General features: G+C 38.6%; 1 protein-coding gene across 2 annotated transcripts in view; it reads right to left on the bottom strand.

Moving 5' to 3' along the window:
• Nucleotides 1–13,014, bottom strand: part of IFRD1 (interferon related developmental regulator 1) — a 24,895-nt gene extending 11,881 nt beyond the window's left edge. Inside the window, exons 1-8 of one of the 2 annotated variants that reach the window (XM_003789808.3) lie at nt 12,658–13,014; nt 8,406–8,510; nt 8,190–8,274; nt 7,301–7,425; nt 5,382–5,539; nt 2,373–2,423; nt 2,109–2,287; nt 1,915–2,023 (exon numbers count right to left, since the gene is read on the bottom strand). In XM_003789808.3, coding sequence (XP_003789856.1) covers nt 1,915–2,023; nt 2,109–2,287; nt 2,373–2,423; nt 5,382–5,539; nt 7,301–7,425; nt 8,190–8,274; nt 8,406–8,510; nt 12,658–12,754 — 909 coding nt within the window. In that variant the 5' untranslated portion in view covers nt 12,755–13,014. Of the gene's footprint in view, nt 1–1,914; nt 2,024–2,108; nt 2,288–2,372; nt 2,424–5,381; nt 5,540–7,300; nt 7,426–8,189; nt 8,275–8,405; nt 8,511–8,622; nt 8,649–12,657 lie in introns of those variants that run through there. The other variant, XM_012805167.2, reaches the window with a different exon arrangement.
• Nucleotides 13,015–17,877: the final 4,863 nt, after the last annotated feature.

The following is a 17,877-nucleotide window of genomic DNA, read 5'->3' on the forward strand; positions in this document are numbered from 1 at the left end:
AAAAAAAAAAAAAAAAAGAAAGATGTGGCTGTGAAATAGTTTTAAAAATAGGGCATCAGCAATGCTAGGGATGAAACTGAGGATGATGTATTTTACCAGGATTGAGCAGTGACTCTTCAGAAGACACTAGTCATATAGAACTGAAGAAGGTGATACTTCTGATATTGACAGTGACAAGGAGCTCTTGGCCTTCTATGATGTGTAAATATCATAAATTTTACTATCATAAAATTTCTTGCACCATAATGTTAAAAAAAAAAGCACTAAAATTCCTTTATAATGCAAAAAAAAAAAAAAGCATACCTAAATATAAACAAAAATTTGAATTAAAAGATTTTTTTCCTGAAAGTTGGGGTGGGCATGGGGGCACCGATGCCCACCTCCCACTCCATCATATATGGGAGGACACGATCCATGGCAAAATACAGTACTTCTCATTTCTACCTGCTATACTTCAAACAAAGCACATTGGACACAGACATATAAATTTTCACACACATTAATTTTAAGAATAAACATTTTTTAAACACAGGCCTAGAATGAAATGCAAATGACTAAATATGGCAGGCAACCCAGATACAGTATTAATCCTACTTAGAATTATTCACTTTTAAATAACTTATTTAATTACAGGAAATTTTTCATTTGGGAAATATAGTCTTTCTCCTTAGATTAAAAACATCCAGAGGTCAGGAGCAGTGGCTCACAACTCTAATCTTAATACTCTAGGAGACCCAGGTGGGAGGATCGCTTGAAGTCAGGAGTTCAAGACAAACCTGAGAAAGAGCCAGACCTGTCTATACAAACAATAGAAAAATTAGCTGAGCCTAGTGGCACTCATGTGTAAGTCCCAGCTACTTAAAAGGCTGAAGCAGGAGGATCACTCCAGCCCAGGAGTTGGATCCAGGTTGCAGTGAGCTAGACTGCATCACTGCATTCTAGCCAGGACAACAGAGTGAGACTTTGTCTCAAAAATAAACAAACTGAAACAAAAAGCATCTAGCAATTAACTCAAGGTTAGCAATAACATCTCCTATTTAGTTATCCATTAATATCTCCTATTTAATTATCCATTTCCCATATATTTGCGTTTTCTTACTAGATCCTTCTTGTATTTATTGTTATCAAGACAGTAAATGCCTATGGATTCAGTGAAGGCAGTAAAATCTTCTCCTCAATTCTAAATATCAGCACACTATTTAAATCACTTACCTAAGAACAAATTTTCCCTTCCAATGGTAAAACCTGAGCCATTTCTTTCTTTTAGCAATCTTAGAATAGAGATCACAAACTAGAATCACCAAATGTCCCAGTTTGCCTGAGATAAAAGGCCTCCCTGGAACACAAGACTTCCAGCGCTAAACCTGAAACTACCAAGCAAACTGGATTTGCTGACTGAACTGTCACAAACTTGAGTACCTTCGGGAGCCAAGCAGAGGTAATACATCGTGAGTAAAGGGCAATGTCTGTTTCCATCTTTGGCTTAGAGAAGGTAAATAATAGACTAAACTCATCTCATCCCAAAACTATGCTGACTTCATATTTTATTCATTTCTCTGATAATTACCACAAAGCACCACATGCCTGAATCACCTAAATCCATGCAGTTCCATACATATTATACTAGATGCAACTTTCTTCATGAGTAGTAAAACATCTCTAAACTTCAGTTCTATACAAAGTACAAATTAAGTCTAATGAACTAAACTCAAATACTGTTCTACCAACCCCTACCGGTTTATGCTCTTGAAAGTGTTATACCACCACTGCCCTGCCAAGAAGCAGGGAAATCAATCACCAGGTTCTCAAGTTGGCCATGCTCCAAAGTTATTATCCAATTCTTAATTGCAAAGGTAATGATGGAATAATGGTACCTGGAACACAAACTTTATCCTTTGCCAATTAAATACTTACACTCTCCATTCCCCTGGCCAATTCAAAAAGAAGTGCCAAAGATTCGCCAGCAGCTATTCTCATGTTCACATCATCACAAGAGAGGAGGCTTGGAAGTTTATGGAAGTGCCTAGAAGACAGACAGTACTGGGCGAATGCAACCAATTATGTCAACTAAATGTTCCTTTCATAGAATATGAAAGAAAAATACATACATCTCAAGCTTTTTCTTCACTTCATTGATGGGGCATATGGTCAGTAACAGCGTCCATGCCAAAAGCGAGCTGATATGAAGCACTGTATTAGGGGTGCTGCAAATAACACTAGCGTCTTTCTCTTTGAGATAGGACTTGGTGAATATATTTTCTAAACATTCCAAAGTTGAATATAGCTCCTAAAGCATAAGAATATGAAGTAAGATAACCATCTTAAATTAGAAGTTAACAGCAAACAGCTGGAGTCAAAAGTTTTCTACTTACAGTAATGTCATCTGTGGCAATAAAACAGCAAACACCAAAGCAAGTTGCACACTAAAAAGACCCAAAAAATACATAGACATTAATGACTATAATTTTCTTATTAATTCTGTATCTTCCTGCTTTTATAATTCAGTGTGAAAATTTTCTCAACCACATGACCATATTAGGTGCCAAGCGTAGTATATGAAAGAAACAGTATTAGTTTAAGAGTCAAAGGAAGTGGGTTTCAGCCCCAGCTCTGCTATCTTGGGTCTTCTTTAATTAATGCATAAAATTAAAGAGGATAGTATGTATGCACAAATGAATTACATAATTTCTAAAACCATCCTAGCTCCATAGTCAGAATTACATTATTTTTCTTACTCCACATGAGTAAAGCATTTTGAAAGGATGAACTATCTCTTCACTGTTTCCTTTCCTTACTAATACAGGTGCCTAGTGCATTATTTCAAACTTCAACTATAGTTCAAAGACAGAGACAAAGCTTAGACATTTGAGATAAAGCCTACTCCACTAAAAACCTTTAAGACATATTAAGATTGTCATTAGTTTTTAAGCTTTTAAACCATTTATATTCCTTTTGCTTTTATGAAGAGTCCACTATAAAAATTTCCACATGAAATTTGCTTCCAAGAATTAAGCACACAAAAGCAGAAAGCACAGAAAATTTAAATAATTGTCCTCAAACTTCCCACCTAAAGCAGCAGCTCATTAATTCGGACTTCACTCACTTTGGAGTATGCTGTAAAAAGGGTGGGAATTCTTTAATTGCCTTTTGTTGGAAGAGTGAGCACAATATAAGATTACAAAGGTAAAGCCGACCTAACAAAACAAACTCAGACACAATACTCATACACAATCTGTCTGTAACACAAACATAAACTGGAGCCATTAATTCTCAGAACATTTCCTTTAACAAATTAACCTGTGTGAAAACAGATTTGTAACCTGAGATGTTAGTACTCTCCATTTCCCCCTTCTCTATATCTTGTTATTCCTCATGTTCCAAGTAGCACTAACGCTTTAAGTTTTTAAAGTCACCTTTGGTAGGCCCAGGTTTCAGCTAGTTTTTCTCTAGGTACTATCAGGACACTTGCAATATTAAATCTGCTTGATTCCACTATTTCATTTGCAACATTTTACCCCGAGAGAAATTGGACATTGTTAAAATTAAAAAGTAGCATAAGCAGTAAAAGAAATTTTCAAGGCCAGGCACAGTGGCTCACACCTGTGATCTTAGCACTCTGGGAGGCCAAGGCAGGAAGGTCCTTTGAACTTAAGAGTTTGAGACCAGCCAAAGCAAAGCAAGACCCTGTCTCTACTAAAAATAGAAAAATTAGCCAGGCATGGTGATAGGTGCCTGTAGTCATAACTACTCAAAGGCTGAGGCAAGAGGATCACTTGAGCCCAGGAGTTTGAGATTACTGTGAGCTAGCCTGAGACCATGACACTCCAACCTGGGCAAAAGTAAGACTCTATACCTTTAAAAAAAAAAAAAAAGAAATTTTAATCCATAATCCTTTCTCCTCAGTAAGCAGCTAAAGCAAGGCTACATCTCTCCTTTTGATGCCTCTTAGAGAAATGGCAGATTAAAAATTACTGCCTATATTTAATATGGATTCTATTTCCTAATGTGATTTTCTCACATTTAAAGGAAAAAAAATCAAAACATGTCAGAAGTGAAGAAGAAAATGCCTTTAAATAAATGACCATAACAAATTCACATGCAATGAAAATTAAGCGACCTCTCCAAATATCTACCCATTACAGTGTTTTCTAAGATTTCCAGAACACACCTATAGTTCTGTATTATTTAAAAGTTGCACAAATCCACCCCAAAAGGGGGAAAAACAAAAAGATAAATAACCAAAGTTAATTAAGTATTTTAAGATTATTAACTACAGGAGGACACAGACATCACTATGAAGTTGCCCGACTCCTATTTCTTTCCCTCCAGGACAAACAGCTAGACTATTCCCAGCTTCCATATAGTTGGTAAACCACAGACCTGGCTCCAGACATGATCTGCTCTGCCCTGAGCCTGTCACCTAGCTACCTTACATGCCATGAGGAAGGAACTGGAGGTGGGCAGAGCCATAGGATGGAGGCCTGGAATTCCAGCCAACTTACATTGGGTGGTGACAGAAGAAATAAACTTTTACAGAGCTACCAAGATTTTAGGGATTGACTGATTAACTGATTAATAATGTCAGTTAACTTAATACTAAAGAAGCTAATTTGAATAATCAATATTAAAAATATTAAAATGTTTCAAACATAAACTGGTTCACTTGTTAAAAACAACTTAAGATTCATGTATTATTTTCCATCCACTGAGACCACCTCAGATGTTTCTGTGATATAGCAAAACAAGTTCATGTGATCATTTAAATCACTTACTAGCACACCCAAAACAAAAGAACCCAAAAAACTCAAAATCTACAGTCAAGTGTCACAAGTGGTTAAGTATCTAACAATTAGTAAATGAAAGCTTTCTCAAAACCCAAAACTAGGTGAGTATTTCACAAGTCAGAGTTTCAGAGTTTTCTACATCTATCCAAACCTATCCAAGATGATAGCAATCATCTTTTCATACAGACTACTGGCTACAATAGTACCCACCCTCCAAGAAAAGATTGTAACGCTTCTTAGAATAAAAAAACCATCCAATAAACATTAAGTATCCAGATCATTAAGGTCCAATCAAAATTATTCTACAATCATCCTGAATAACTCAATATAAAATTTAATAGCATAACTATTAATTTCAAAGATATAAAAATTTGCTATGCATGGGATACTCTTTAAATCTAGAGAAATTTAAGAAAACAACTATCATATTACGTCTACTCACAAAAACTAAAAGATATAAGAATAAAATACTAATAAAAACTTGTTATTTCAAAAAATGCAAAAAAAAGAAAACAAATCTGTATTCCTAGTATTATTCATCAGAATGTCTGGGTCTCATGACTAAACAAACTCATAATTCAAAAGTCTTATACTTACGGTTTGTCTAGTCTGAATATTAGCTGTCCCATCACAAATAATTTTCTTTAAGACTGGTCCAAGAGTTTTTAAAACCTCTTCGCTCTCAATCCCAGGGCCCAGCTGAATACAAAGAACAGATGCTAATGCTGCAGCTGCACGCTGTTCGTCACTCTTACCTACAGAAGACAAGACGCTTGTCTGTGACAAAGTCTCTCCAGTGGACTGCTTCATTAAGACAGCAATTTCCCAAACGTGTTCAATTACATAACAGCACCTACCATCATTTTTGAAAGCCAATTGTTATGCTCCAGGCTTAGACATAAGTTGTAAACTTAGGTTAAAGAGCTCAAACTTTAGAGACAGGCCTCTCATTCATATCCTAGATGCCACTTACTACCCAAACCACCACCAATCTATTACTTTGATTCTCTAAACAGCTTAACTCAGCTGTAAAATGGGGATTAATATCTATCTTAAGGGAGTAACATAATTCAACTAAGTAATGTTCTGAGCCAATTTCTGTCTTCCAACTCCTAATGTACTCACATAGATAGAGCTCAAGTAACCCTTCAATTAACTAACCCTCCTGAGCATTTCAGATGTACATAAGCCATGAAGTAAACCAGCAGAGCTTCTCCCAAAACATTTTTTTATGTAAATAAGGAATTAAAAATAAACAGTTCTTTAAAACCATATAAAATAGATTCATATGAAAGTAAATGTAAATTAACTCTGGACAACTGTACACACCAAAGGGTTTGGGCAAATATTAAACTTAAATTATTACCTGACAAATTTTAAATTTATAAAATATGCAGACTAGAATAGAATTTCTAAAGGTCTAACCACTATTAAGGACACCAGTTTCAATGTAAAACATCTTTAACAAAGCCACTGTGGTATCTTTAGAAGTTGGTTCTGCTATCAACTATACTGCTAACAAGTTAATGTAAGCTTAGGCCCAGCTCGTTTTTCCAAGGCCTTGCCTAAGAAAAATGAACTAGATTTGAGCACAGGTTTCATTCATGGCAAAATTTTCACCCTCAGCCAAAATGAGAAAAGTAAGGACATAAAGCTAGGTACATTCAATTTAAAGAAATACATGTGTTTTTTATATTTTTGGTGCTAGAACTATTTCATTACTAAAATAATGAGAGTAGCATATAATTATTTTCATAATGTTCTGACCTGGCCAAAGAACTACTCTGGCAGACACAAATCTTTTTAATGTTGATGATTCCTGAAATTCAAAGTCTAATAACACTAGACCAAGGTGGTTATACTATCTTTAAATTTTCCCTTTATTCTTAAAAGTTCTATCATTATAACAATATGAATTCCAGAATTTCTATTACATAAGTTCTAGAATTCAAATATTCCAAGGGCTAGATCCTGAAAATGATGTTATCTACAGATACTATCAATGTTTTAAACAAGCGCAAGGAAAAATGTGTTACATCAGCAGTTCTCAACCTGTGGGTCACGACCCAAAAGAACCATATTAAAGGGCTGAGGCATTAGGTAGGTTGAGAACCACTGTGTTAGGCTGGTTTTTCAATTTTTGAAAAATGAAATAGGATGGCTTTTTTAATAAAAGTTTTTGTTGATATCTGACAAATGCTTTCAATCCTTTCTCATATAACAAGAGGAAAGCAATCACCTTCCCTGATACAACAAAGGATAACAATCAATCCCCATCCTTCCTAGTTTTAAGCTACTTTACAAAGTTTCTAACAAGTTTCATTTCCAGTTACAAGCATGATGCATTCCCTATTAGAAAATCATAAAAGTAGTGTCATTAACCAATGTTACATTAACCAATGTTAATAACCAATGTCATTAACCAATTAACCACTTTGCCAAAGTTAATTACATTAACTCTGTAAAAAGAGTAAGGAATTATTTCTGTGTCTGTGACTCAAAAATAAGCGCATTACCTTTTTTCAAGCAGCGTTCAATGCTATCAGTTAAAGTCATTCTTCTTTCCAGAATAAATTCATAAAGCATTTTTGAGGCCAATGCATTTTTAATACCTTCAAGAGCTGCCTGCCTTGTCTTTGCACTATTAAAAACACAATGTAAGAGAAAGAAGATGCAGTTGGCGTATACAATCAACGACACTGTAATATCTAATTTAATTTCCTTCTAAGCTTTTTCTACCTATAGATTTTTAAAATCTAATTATCATCAAGCTCTAACCATTTTTCAAAAATACAATTTTCATCTGCAACTCACTGTACAAAACACTTTCACAGCCTTTTTCTGTTTATTAATTCAATAGCCACAAGTTTAAATGACTACATAGCATTTTATAGTTTCAATGTACATGTTCTCCTATATTATATATTTAAGTAAACTCATACTTTTTTTTAACACTACAAAAGTCTAGAATTAACGTTTGCATCTTTTGGGCTTTTCAAATCCATTCGCTTTAGTTAGTTCTAGAGCTATGACCAAGAAAGAAAACAATTTAGCTTTTGACATTTTTTTCACGTCTATAACAAAACTAATGAAGAAGCAGCTTAAGGTAAAATTTAGTGGTCATTTCTAGTTGAAGAGTAACTTTTAATTCAACAAATCCATTTCTATCATAATCAAATACAGATGTGTCATTATGCTAGAACAATGACTAATCTGAGTAGATCTAAATCCAGTAACATGCTATTTAGCCACATTAAAAGTTAAAAGAAACAAGAAAAGAGTAAATCACCCAAAGTAAACAAATCAAGCTTTAGAAAAACTATATTGCTGTATTATAGAACTGGTATATCAGAGAATGTAGCTGATTAGAATCACCCATAATGGAGCATTTCCAGGATTTCCTACCTCTTATCCAGGGTTAGGTCAATCAATCCCTTCAACTTGTACTCTAAGTCTTCTTGAGTTCCTTCCTCATCCAGGACTTCTGGTCCTAAGAAATAATATAAACCAACCACTATAATTTAAGTTATGGGAACACGTAACAGTATACCTTAGCTATAAGAATTCCTCCATCTACAATATCTTTTCATCTAAAGTTTCAAATTTAAATTTAACTCATACCGTCTTCAGCAAAACTGGAAGGATCACTGTAACCACTGCAATGGCTCATTGTTTCAATCGATGCATCTTCATCACTAAAAGGTTGAACATTTCGATGCTGGCCACCTATTAAGTAAAAAATGAAAGAGGCAGGTGAGTTTGTTGCCATATATTCAAATTATTTAACTTGGGAACTTTTTAATTTACCTAAGTGAAATCCAACAATAAAGACACCTACCTATTTTTTTAAAAGAGGTAACTGGGTACAGCACCGGTAGCTCAGTGGTTATGGTGCTGGCCACACACACTGGGGCTGATGGGTTTGATACCAGGCCAGGGCCTGCTAAACAACAATGCCGACTACAACAAAAAAACAGCCAGGTATTGTGGTGGGCGCCTGTAGTCCCAGCTACTTGGGAGGCTGAGGCAAGAGAATCACTTAAGCCCAGAAGTTTGAGGTTGCTGTGAGCTGTGATGTCATAGCACTCTACCAAGGGTAACAAAATGAGACTGTCTCAAAGAAAAAAAAAAAAAAAAACTACAAGCAGACCACAAGTTATAAACATGGGACTTTTTTAAGGAGGCTATTGCTGGTTAATAGGGTAAATGTACCTGTTCAACCTCACAGACAAACTCAACTGAAGAATAAACCTACAGAACCATATCTCATTCATAATGCAGTGACTGCTGACATATCACAAAAGACAATACTTAAATAGTCCTCCAGTAAGTCAATTCACCTAATACCTATTTCAGCACACCAATGATTTACAATATACATCAACTTTAGAAAAAGACCAATCATCTAACAGTTCTGATGATACAAAAACTGATGAGATGAAGAAATTACTTCTGAGCCATGACTTCAAATAATGATGATGAAAACAGATCCAGAAATAATTATGCCATCATTATACGAGTAACATAAATATATTTTCCAGTGAGAATGACTTGGCTTAGCAAATAGAAACTGGGGATGGGTTTTTAGGTTATACATATCTTATGCTAAGGGTACTTAAGGAGTTAAGAAGAGTAGCTGGGACATAAGTTTTGGTATTTGACACAGTACAAAAGCCTGTCAGATAAATTATAAAGCTTCCTAGATATCTAAGAGTTTAAAAATACTAATGCTGTTACAAAAAAAAAAAAAAAAACTTTTCTGAAACTAGAAATCTTTCTCTCAACTTCATTAAACTTAAGAAATGCATAGTCACTTACAGATTTTGTATTAATGAAAGGATTGCCCAGCCATGAATTACACCAAAACTGACCTTGAGTCACCTGATTGATGACTCTGAGCCCAATTTTCCTTATCCATAAAATCAAAGATTGCACCAAATACATGGTATCACTGGGTCCCTTACTTTCAAAAAAGTCATTTACTATCTTAAGTTTTTTTAAATCCTCCAAGTTTAAGCCTGTTAATGTTTTTTTTTTTTTTCTTTTAATGGGGCTTGTCCTTTTTCTTTTTTTTTAATCAAAACAGAACTTAGCAAATGTTTAAGTTAATAGAGCAGACACATGGCCTTCAAATTTGATTGCTTAATGCCAAAGTAGTAAAGCATAAAGATTAAGTGATGAAGCTAAAATCCAAAAATCTTAGAGTGCTTAGAAAGGAATAAACAAAGATCTATGACATCATACTTTATTTCAGAATTTATGATTTGAAGTCATGACAAGTAGCTAAGTGTCATCTAATTAATCTTGCCAACTTTTTTCCACAAATCATTTCACATTTTTTATTTTTCCTATTCAACCTATTTCTAAGAGGTTGAATATATTCCTACATAGCTCTTACTCTGCTCCTTTCCCTTTATCAGTCTTAATAATTTCTTTCCAAGATTCAAGGCAAACAGGTTTAAAAAAAAAAAAAAGAAAAAGGAAAGAAAAACTCTATAGGAATGTCTGATAACCAGGTCTAACCTACCTACCCAGTAGTGATCCTAAGTACCATTAAAGAGATGGCACTCTAGACACATAACGTCCTCATTTCTATAAGGCTTACTAAAAACGTTTAATTCTTTGCTAAAAATGCTCTCTTCAAATTCAGTACTATGACATAGGCACGCACATTTCTATAAGAGGTAAATTTTATTAGCTTTCTAGAACTCTCCTTTAACTTAAAAAATAAATAATTTTAGTGAAAAAACCTATCAAGGTGAGAAAGAGAAGTTGGTTATCTCTTTGGTTATATAGTGGAGACCTCACTTGAATTCCGTTTCTTCTAGATGTCATTTAAAAACACCAGTAAGGTAAGTGGCTTTTAAGTAAGCAAAAGTCTGTGACAATTTTCCATCTCTTCTACTTACTACTATTTATTCATTATTTATTGAATAAGTAAAACATTCACATGGGACCAAGTTAAAGTTATAAAAAGTAAATCTAACCCACATAACTTCCCCCGGTTCCAGGTACAGGCCACTGCAGTTAACACATTCTAGTATCAATTTCCAAAGGTGTCAAAAGCATGTATAGTTTATAAACTAATTAAATAATTCTTTCCCATTTGCTTATATATACAAAAACATTCAGTATTTAAATGCTTGCATATGCTAAAATTGAGTGTTGAAATACTTTTTCTACCAAAAATAAGTTAAAAGGCAGCAGTAGTAAGGCCAATTAAAGGTCACAAATGAGCCTGTAGGCAAAACGGGAAAGGCAACCCTACACAGCCACCAGAGGCCTGCTCAGGTAAAGGACAAGGAAGAAGGCTTGCTCTGAGGCTCCAAAAGGGAATAAATCAAGTCCTGTGTGGTTTAAACAGGCCCTTACTAACATGGGTAGCATCTTTAAAATGACTGCAGTTGGCTGCTTCTCCATTATTTCCACTTCATCAACAAAAGGCAAACTTAAAGAATAAAATAGGCGTCTTCTAGACAGAATTCTAATGTTTACTCTAGGAGAGGATAAGACCCAACAGAGGTAAGAAGTATCCTCAATCCACAGAGCACTGGATGCCACAACAAACTACATATTTACATCTTGATGAAGAATGAGTTTCAGGAACATAGCGTTCAAAATAAAGAATTATATAAAAAAAAGGGGAAAGCTGCTTTTATAATAATCTATTACTATGATTAATTAGTAAAAGTTTAATACATGATCATGAGTTTTCATGTTGCCCTAAGTGCTACAGGAAAGCTTTTTAAATGCCAGTTTCCAATCTTTAACAAGATAAGTGATATATTTATCTATCTATTAAACAAAGGCATATTATTCTGAGGGGCAAAGAGTCGCAACTGTGTCAACAAACATTTAATGGCTTAATAGCTCTGAGATGGTAACGTTTGAGGATATTCCAATATTTATTTTCTCAACAACAAACTACTACTAAATGAGACGACTCTACCCAGTTTGTTTACTACTCGTTAGTTTTGTGTGATCTGTCACAGAAGGACGTTCCGATTAGTTTTTTTTTCCCTAACTACATGGTAAGTAAAGAACCATAAATCGAGTTAAGCGCCTACCTATCCCGGAAAAACCTCAACTTTGAAACATGTACACAACCCCCCTAAACTTTTAGCCAATTGCAACCCGAGCTCCTCATCACCCTGCCTATCCCGGACTCGCTACAAAGAACACATAGTATCAGCACAAAGGAGAACACGTCTTCTCCCCCGGAGAGTGGGAGGTCGCCTCGGCTGGTCGCAGTGGGGCAGGGATTGCGTAGCTTCTGCAGGTGCCAGTTAGAGCAAGGAGCAGAGCTTAGGGTGGGGCAGGGGGCCTCGGCGTCCTACGCCTCCGCCGGCCGGGTGGACACACGAGACGCGATAAAAGGCAGCAGAGAAGCCATCCGGACGCCTGTGCGTCACCCGGGACCCATCACGCGAAACCCAGGCCGCGTGACGGAAGGGCCAGTCCAAAGCTGCCGGACGTTTGGCATTGCTGAGAACTCCATGTTGGAATGGGGGCATCAGAGGCGGCCAGGGTCAGCACGGACACAACTCCCACCCTTCGCCAGGGAGAGCTCAGGAGAGGTCGCAGCAGCCTCTGAGGATGGCTCCCGATCATCCCCTATCCCGGCACTCTTATGCCCAAGGACCCACTCCTCCCTGCCCTCAAGGCCGGTGCTCCAGAGTCCGGTTCGCATGCCAGACCCAAATCGCGCGAGGACAGAGCCCAGGGCACGCTGGGAACTGTAGTTTAATCCCAAACTACGTACCCCGGGGACGCAGGCATGTGCCGGCGAGAAGAACTACAACTCCCACCATGAGACTTGGAGATCAGCCGGCCCGCCGGCAACCGGGACGCCGGCGCTGGGGATACCCCTTACCTGCTGTCGCTGCCGCCGCCGCTGCTGCTGCCCCTGAGCCGTCGCCGCCACCACTGCCACCGCGGTGGGGAGTGTTCCGCTTCTTATTCTTCGGCATCGTGGGACGCCCGGTGCCGCCTAAATCGGAGCTTAGCGAGGATCAGCCGATGGAGCTGCACTTTTTACTTGTGCGTCTGTGCGGCGGCCGGCTAAGAGGCGAGTCTTCGGTTAACAACAGAGGCGAGAAGCGGCGAGGATAAGAGTGGGCAGTGGCGGTAGCAGAAATCCCCGTGAAGAGCTGTGATCGGAAACGATACATGTTTCTCTTTAGCGCGGGAGCTAAGGCGGGGCGGGCGAGGCCACGACGCCTTAAGTAGCCAGACCGCCGCTGTCGTCACCATATGTGGGCGGGGCTTTAGCGCTAACCAGCCAATCCCTGCAGATCTCCCCACCAGAGTCCGCCTCCGGGCGGTGCAGAGACCTTGACTACAAATCCCATGCCGCAACCCTCCATCCGCGCCCCAGAAGCGAGCCTCAGTCGCCGCGCTGGCTTCTGGAGAGCGTAGTAGACCTGGGGCGGTGGAGGCTCCAGGCGCCTCCCCACTTGTGCTCCGCTCCTCCCAGCAGGTTTTTCTGCCCACTCGCTTCCCTTCTCCTGACCCCTCCCCTGCATTGGCGGGCCCCCGCCTTCGAACTGAGTGAGGTAACCACGGGTGATGAGCAATGGGGAGGGTATGCTGAATGACGAGAGCCAGCTTCCAGCTGGGAAGCTACGCAGTGACTTTTGCTCTTCTGTCTCCTGGCTCGCGTCCTTTAACCTCTCGCCTACTTCCCTGAGATCCGTGCCAGGGATACTCTTGTATCCCTTCTTGGGAACATTTCCGTGGTTTTAGTTTTTGAATTAGATTAGTGATCATCAATGCGGGACCCGTAATTGAACTTGGTCGAGGATATGTGTCCCCGACTCCCAAGAAAAAGGTGTGCTTTCAACTACTTTGTTGTGTAGTTCATAAATATCTCATGTTCTAGACCAGAATTTTCGGCTTTTCGGTGTCATGGGTTTCTGTACAAGAATGTGCCCTTTAACAATGTTGTCTGCCAGTTAGGAGATCAGTTTGGAATACAAGTTTCTGGGAACTTAACAGCTGGTAAAACAACCATGAGTTATAAATACCAATAATCGCAGTGGCTTTTTTTTTTTCCTCAAGGTTCTCCTAGATCTCTGTCTTCCTTGTTAGAACATTTGTCGTGCACATAGTTTCATATGCTGTGGATATGACAGACCAAACCCCCTGACTCATCTCAAGGGAGGTGACTCATGCACCACTCCACCTCTCCAAGGAGCTCCATGCTCTTGGTTTCCTCTGCCTGTAGCACATTTCCCCTAGAGTGTCTCACTTGTACCTCAACCCAACATCTCTAAAATACTGTTTCCCTCTTCCTGTCTTCTCTTTATTCACTGTTCCATATCCTCTTATATGTTCAAATTACAAAACTCAAATTTGTACATGGTTCCTCTTTCTTTTTAGTCTCCCCACACCCCACCACTCACCAATCAATTAGTTTTAAAATAAAACTCTTAAATGAATGTTCTGTTCTCTAATCACACATGACCTCTGTTCATGTCTGGGCATTTTATGGCATCTCCCAGTCTTTTCACCCATGTTTCATGCCCCGTAAGGCTGCCAGGTTTATCTGTGTATCCCATTTCACTAATCCACCTGCTTTAATAGTTGCTCAGAAACATTCCACAGTTCTCACTAGTACTATATGAAATGCCAGCCCTCCTGGCCTGGTCCTCACTGTCTTTCCAGTCTCCTCTTTCACTGCGTCCCCATACATTCAGCCAAACTGGACTGCTCTTCATTAACAATACACAGCTCTGTTCTCCTGCCTCCATTTCAGCATTCATATTGTTTCATGTTCTTGTAACGCCCTTCCTCTCATCTTCACCTTAAGAAAATTTATTCCTCTTGTTTATTTTTTTCTTTCACCATATAGACTACAGGATTAACCATCTTTCAACATCTAGCTCAAATGCTGCCACCTTCTCTAAACACCCAGCTGGAATTGTTTCTTCCTCCTCATGACTAGTTAACACTTATAGTAATGCCCTAATGGCACTTAGGACCTCCCTACACAGCCTATTCAAAGATGCCATTTAAAGGATGACAGCTCAGGATTGTTTTTACTTTAACTTTGAAGCAGCAAGTAAACTGCACAGAGCACAGGAACCAGACAAGGATACAGGCTGGTGGAAGCGGCTCCGGTTGATCCCTTGTATCTGGTGGAGGCACATCTGCAGTTCAGTGGCCCAGGCCCACATAGAGTGAGATGTGTCCAGATTGTAAGAGCATAGAATTGTAGACTTGCCACCTTTTATATTGCCCCCTGCTCCCCATCATCCAGAAACAATTTATACTAAACAGAAAGGCAATCATTTTGCTACCCTGTAGCCGCATCATTGAGGCCTGACGTCTGGGTTCCAGGACTTGAAATGTGATCTTTGCCTGCATTTGGAGCAGGCCTGCTATTCCGGCATCCATTTATGTCCACATAGAGGCTTTTCTAAGGTGGTGTTGTCATAGCTTGCCACATCATGTGTATAGCTTTTTACACTTATTATGAACACATCTGTCATCTCTTGAAAGTGTCAGCTTTCCAAGAACAAAAACCTTGTTTTCATCATTTCTGTATCCTTCATGGCACATAAAGCAGTATTATATTTGTAATTAAAGATAGTATATGTTGAATGAACACTTAAACAATTGTTAAGTAGAATTTCCTAGATCAAGGAAAGGGAGAAACTACATATTATCACATTCATGGAGTATATAGATTTTAGGATAATGAATTCTGAGAAGCACCATAGTTTTACATCTATAGTTTAGCTCCGAACTAACACAAGTATCAGAATGGTTTAGCCATACTTTTCACAGAACAAATGGTCTTCACCTCCACATATTGTTTTGGGACATATTTAAGGAAATTAGAAGACTCCAAACATTGAGTGACTAAATAATCACAAATAACAGGGAGGAAGGGGAAGCAGGAAAAGGGGCTGTGGGTTGCCTTTTTATTCAGGAATAAAAATAAAAGTCCCTCTCCAGGGACTTCTGCCTATATCTTGTTGATCAGACTGTGTCACATGGTGATCCAGCTGCAAGGAAGTGTGGGAGACAAGGATTTTTAATGATAGTTGGACTCCTTGGTGAACAAATGTGAGGTTTTGCTGATGGGAATAAAGGGGAAATCATGGATATATGGTAAGCAACTAGCAATGTCTGCCTCCTGTACCATGAGTCAGATCTCCTATGCTCTTAATAAATAAATGTCGCACACATTTGTTACCAACTTGACGTTATTTTTTTGTCAGTAAAACACAACTTGTTTTAATGTTTCATCTATAGAAATCAGCATCATGGTAAGTATACTCAGATGTTGCAAAACTAAATTTGGGGGCATACCTGAGAAGAGTTCTAAGTTCTCCTGGGGTCTGTGTGTGGATGACATAAGACTCAGTATTCAAACCTTCCTTCAAAGTATAGACATGAGAGATTTTCTTAATCATGCCTCGAGATTCTTTGCATAGCATCAAGCAGAAGTAATGTTTCCTGGATTTTTCATGTAGAACTTAGCAAAATCTGGTTTTTGCCAATATCTACCAAATCACTTCACATCACCTAACACAGTCCCTTCCCTTCTGCCAGATGGAACTCCTAGCAGGGCTCTGAGTTCAGCAGACTCAAGCTTCTGGGCCTCACCCAGGTTTGGCACCTGCCAACCTCCCATCTTGTTTCCTGCCCCTCCTCTCGCCCACTATACTTCGGACACACCAGTCTTCTTTGCCAACTCAAAAACACAAAGTTCATCCACCCTGTATGACTTCTGCGACAGCTCCTCCCTGTTCCCGATAAGATCTTTCCAGAGCTTCTTACAATTGCCATTCAGATCTCAGCTTAAATGACACTTCCCTGAAGAGGGCTTCCTGCTCTCCACACTAATGTATCATCCTCGCCTCACCCCCACCACCCGCCTATATTATTCTCCCAAAGTACAGAGTTCACTACTTAATGTTTTTCTAGTTCGATGACAATTTTGTGTTTCTCACCTACTAACATGTTAGAATTGTAAGAAAAGAGATTCTGTTTTATTCACTGTTGTATTAATCAGTACTGGAATAGTACATGGCACTTAGTAGATATTTAATTAACATATGCTAAATAAATAAATGGGTAAATAATTGAATGTCTTTCCTCTGTTACAGACTCTAGAGCCTGAGCCTGGTGAACTCAGAGACCTGCTAGGAGTTCCATCTGGCAGAAGGGAAAGGGACCCTGTTAGGTGATGTGAAGTGATTTGATAGATATTGGCAAACACTAGATTTTACCAAGTCCTACATGGAAAATCCAGGAAACATTACTTCTTCTTGATGCTATGCAAACATCCTTTTCCACAGACTCCCCCTCATCCTTGAACAAATCCTGGGTCCTAACCTTCTCTGAATTAAATGTCTCTGGTCTGTGTTCCTACAGTGTCGTCTTTAGAAATAACATGAATTATATGTATTATAATTCTTGATTACTTATCTGTTTCCCCATCAGATACAGTTCCATGTGGACAAAGTCCAACTTTGACACTTCTGAAACACACTTAGCACCTTTGTGGAAAAGCAGGCACCTCACATACTGAGTACTAACAGGCTGGAGTTCAGCCTCCAATCTCCCTTTTGTAAGGAACAACCTGTACATCTGCTCATGGTAGCCCAAGCCTATTTTTAGAAAAGTCTCATATTCCTTCACCAAACATTCTTCAAATATCTACTATGTACCAAGCAGGTGCTGGGTGGGACCTGAGAACAAACTGATGACTAAAAACAGAGTATCTGGCCTCATGAAACCCCCAGTCTAGCAAGAAACTCCATAGCCTCTGGCTGTCCTTCCTTCTCAGCCCACTTGGAGGTGACTCTTGTTTTTCTCCCGACAGTAATTGTGTGTGTTTAATTGCATGAGGAAGTGAATTTCCTCTGTATCTGAACAGTATTTTAAAAGTAAAAGAACTAAGTCGGGAGAAAGGAAGAGGCTAACATTTATTGGAAGAGTACACTGTCACTGTTCTAACTCTATTCATATGTGTCAGGTCATTCTTATTGCAACCCTGCACAGGAAAGATTAGTCTTACCATTCTGTGGATGAAGAAATGAGGTCCAAGAGGTTTTGCAACTTCCCCCAGGGTCACACC

The sequence above is a fragment of the Otolemur garnettii genome, unplaced genomic scaffold (assembly GCF_000181295.1).
Source record: "Otolemur garnettii isolate 467f Iridium unplaced genomic scaffold, OtoGar3 scaffold00037, whole genome shotgun sequence".
NCBI lineage: Eukaryota > Metazoa > Chordata > Mammalia > Primates > Galagidae > Otolemur > Otolemur garnettii.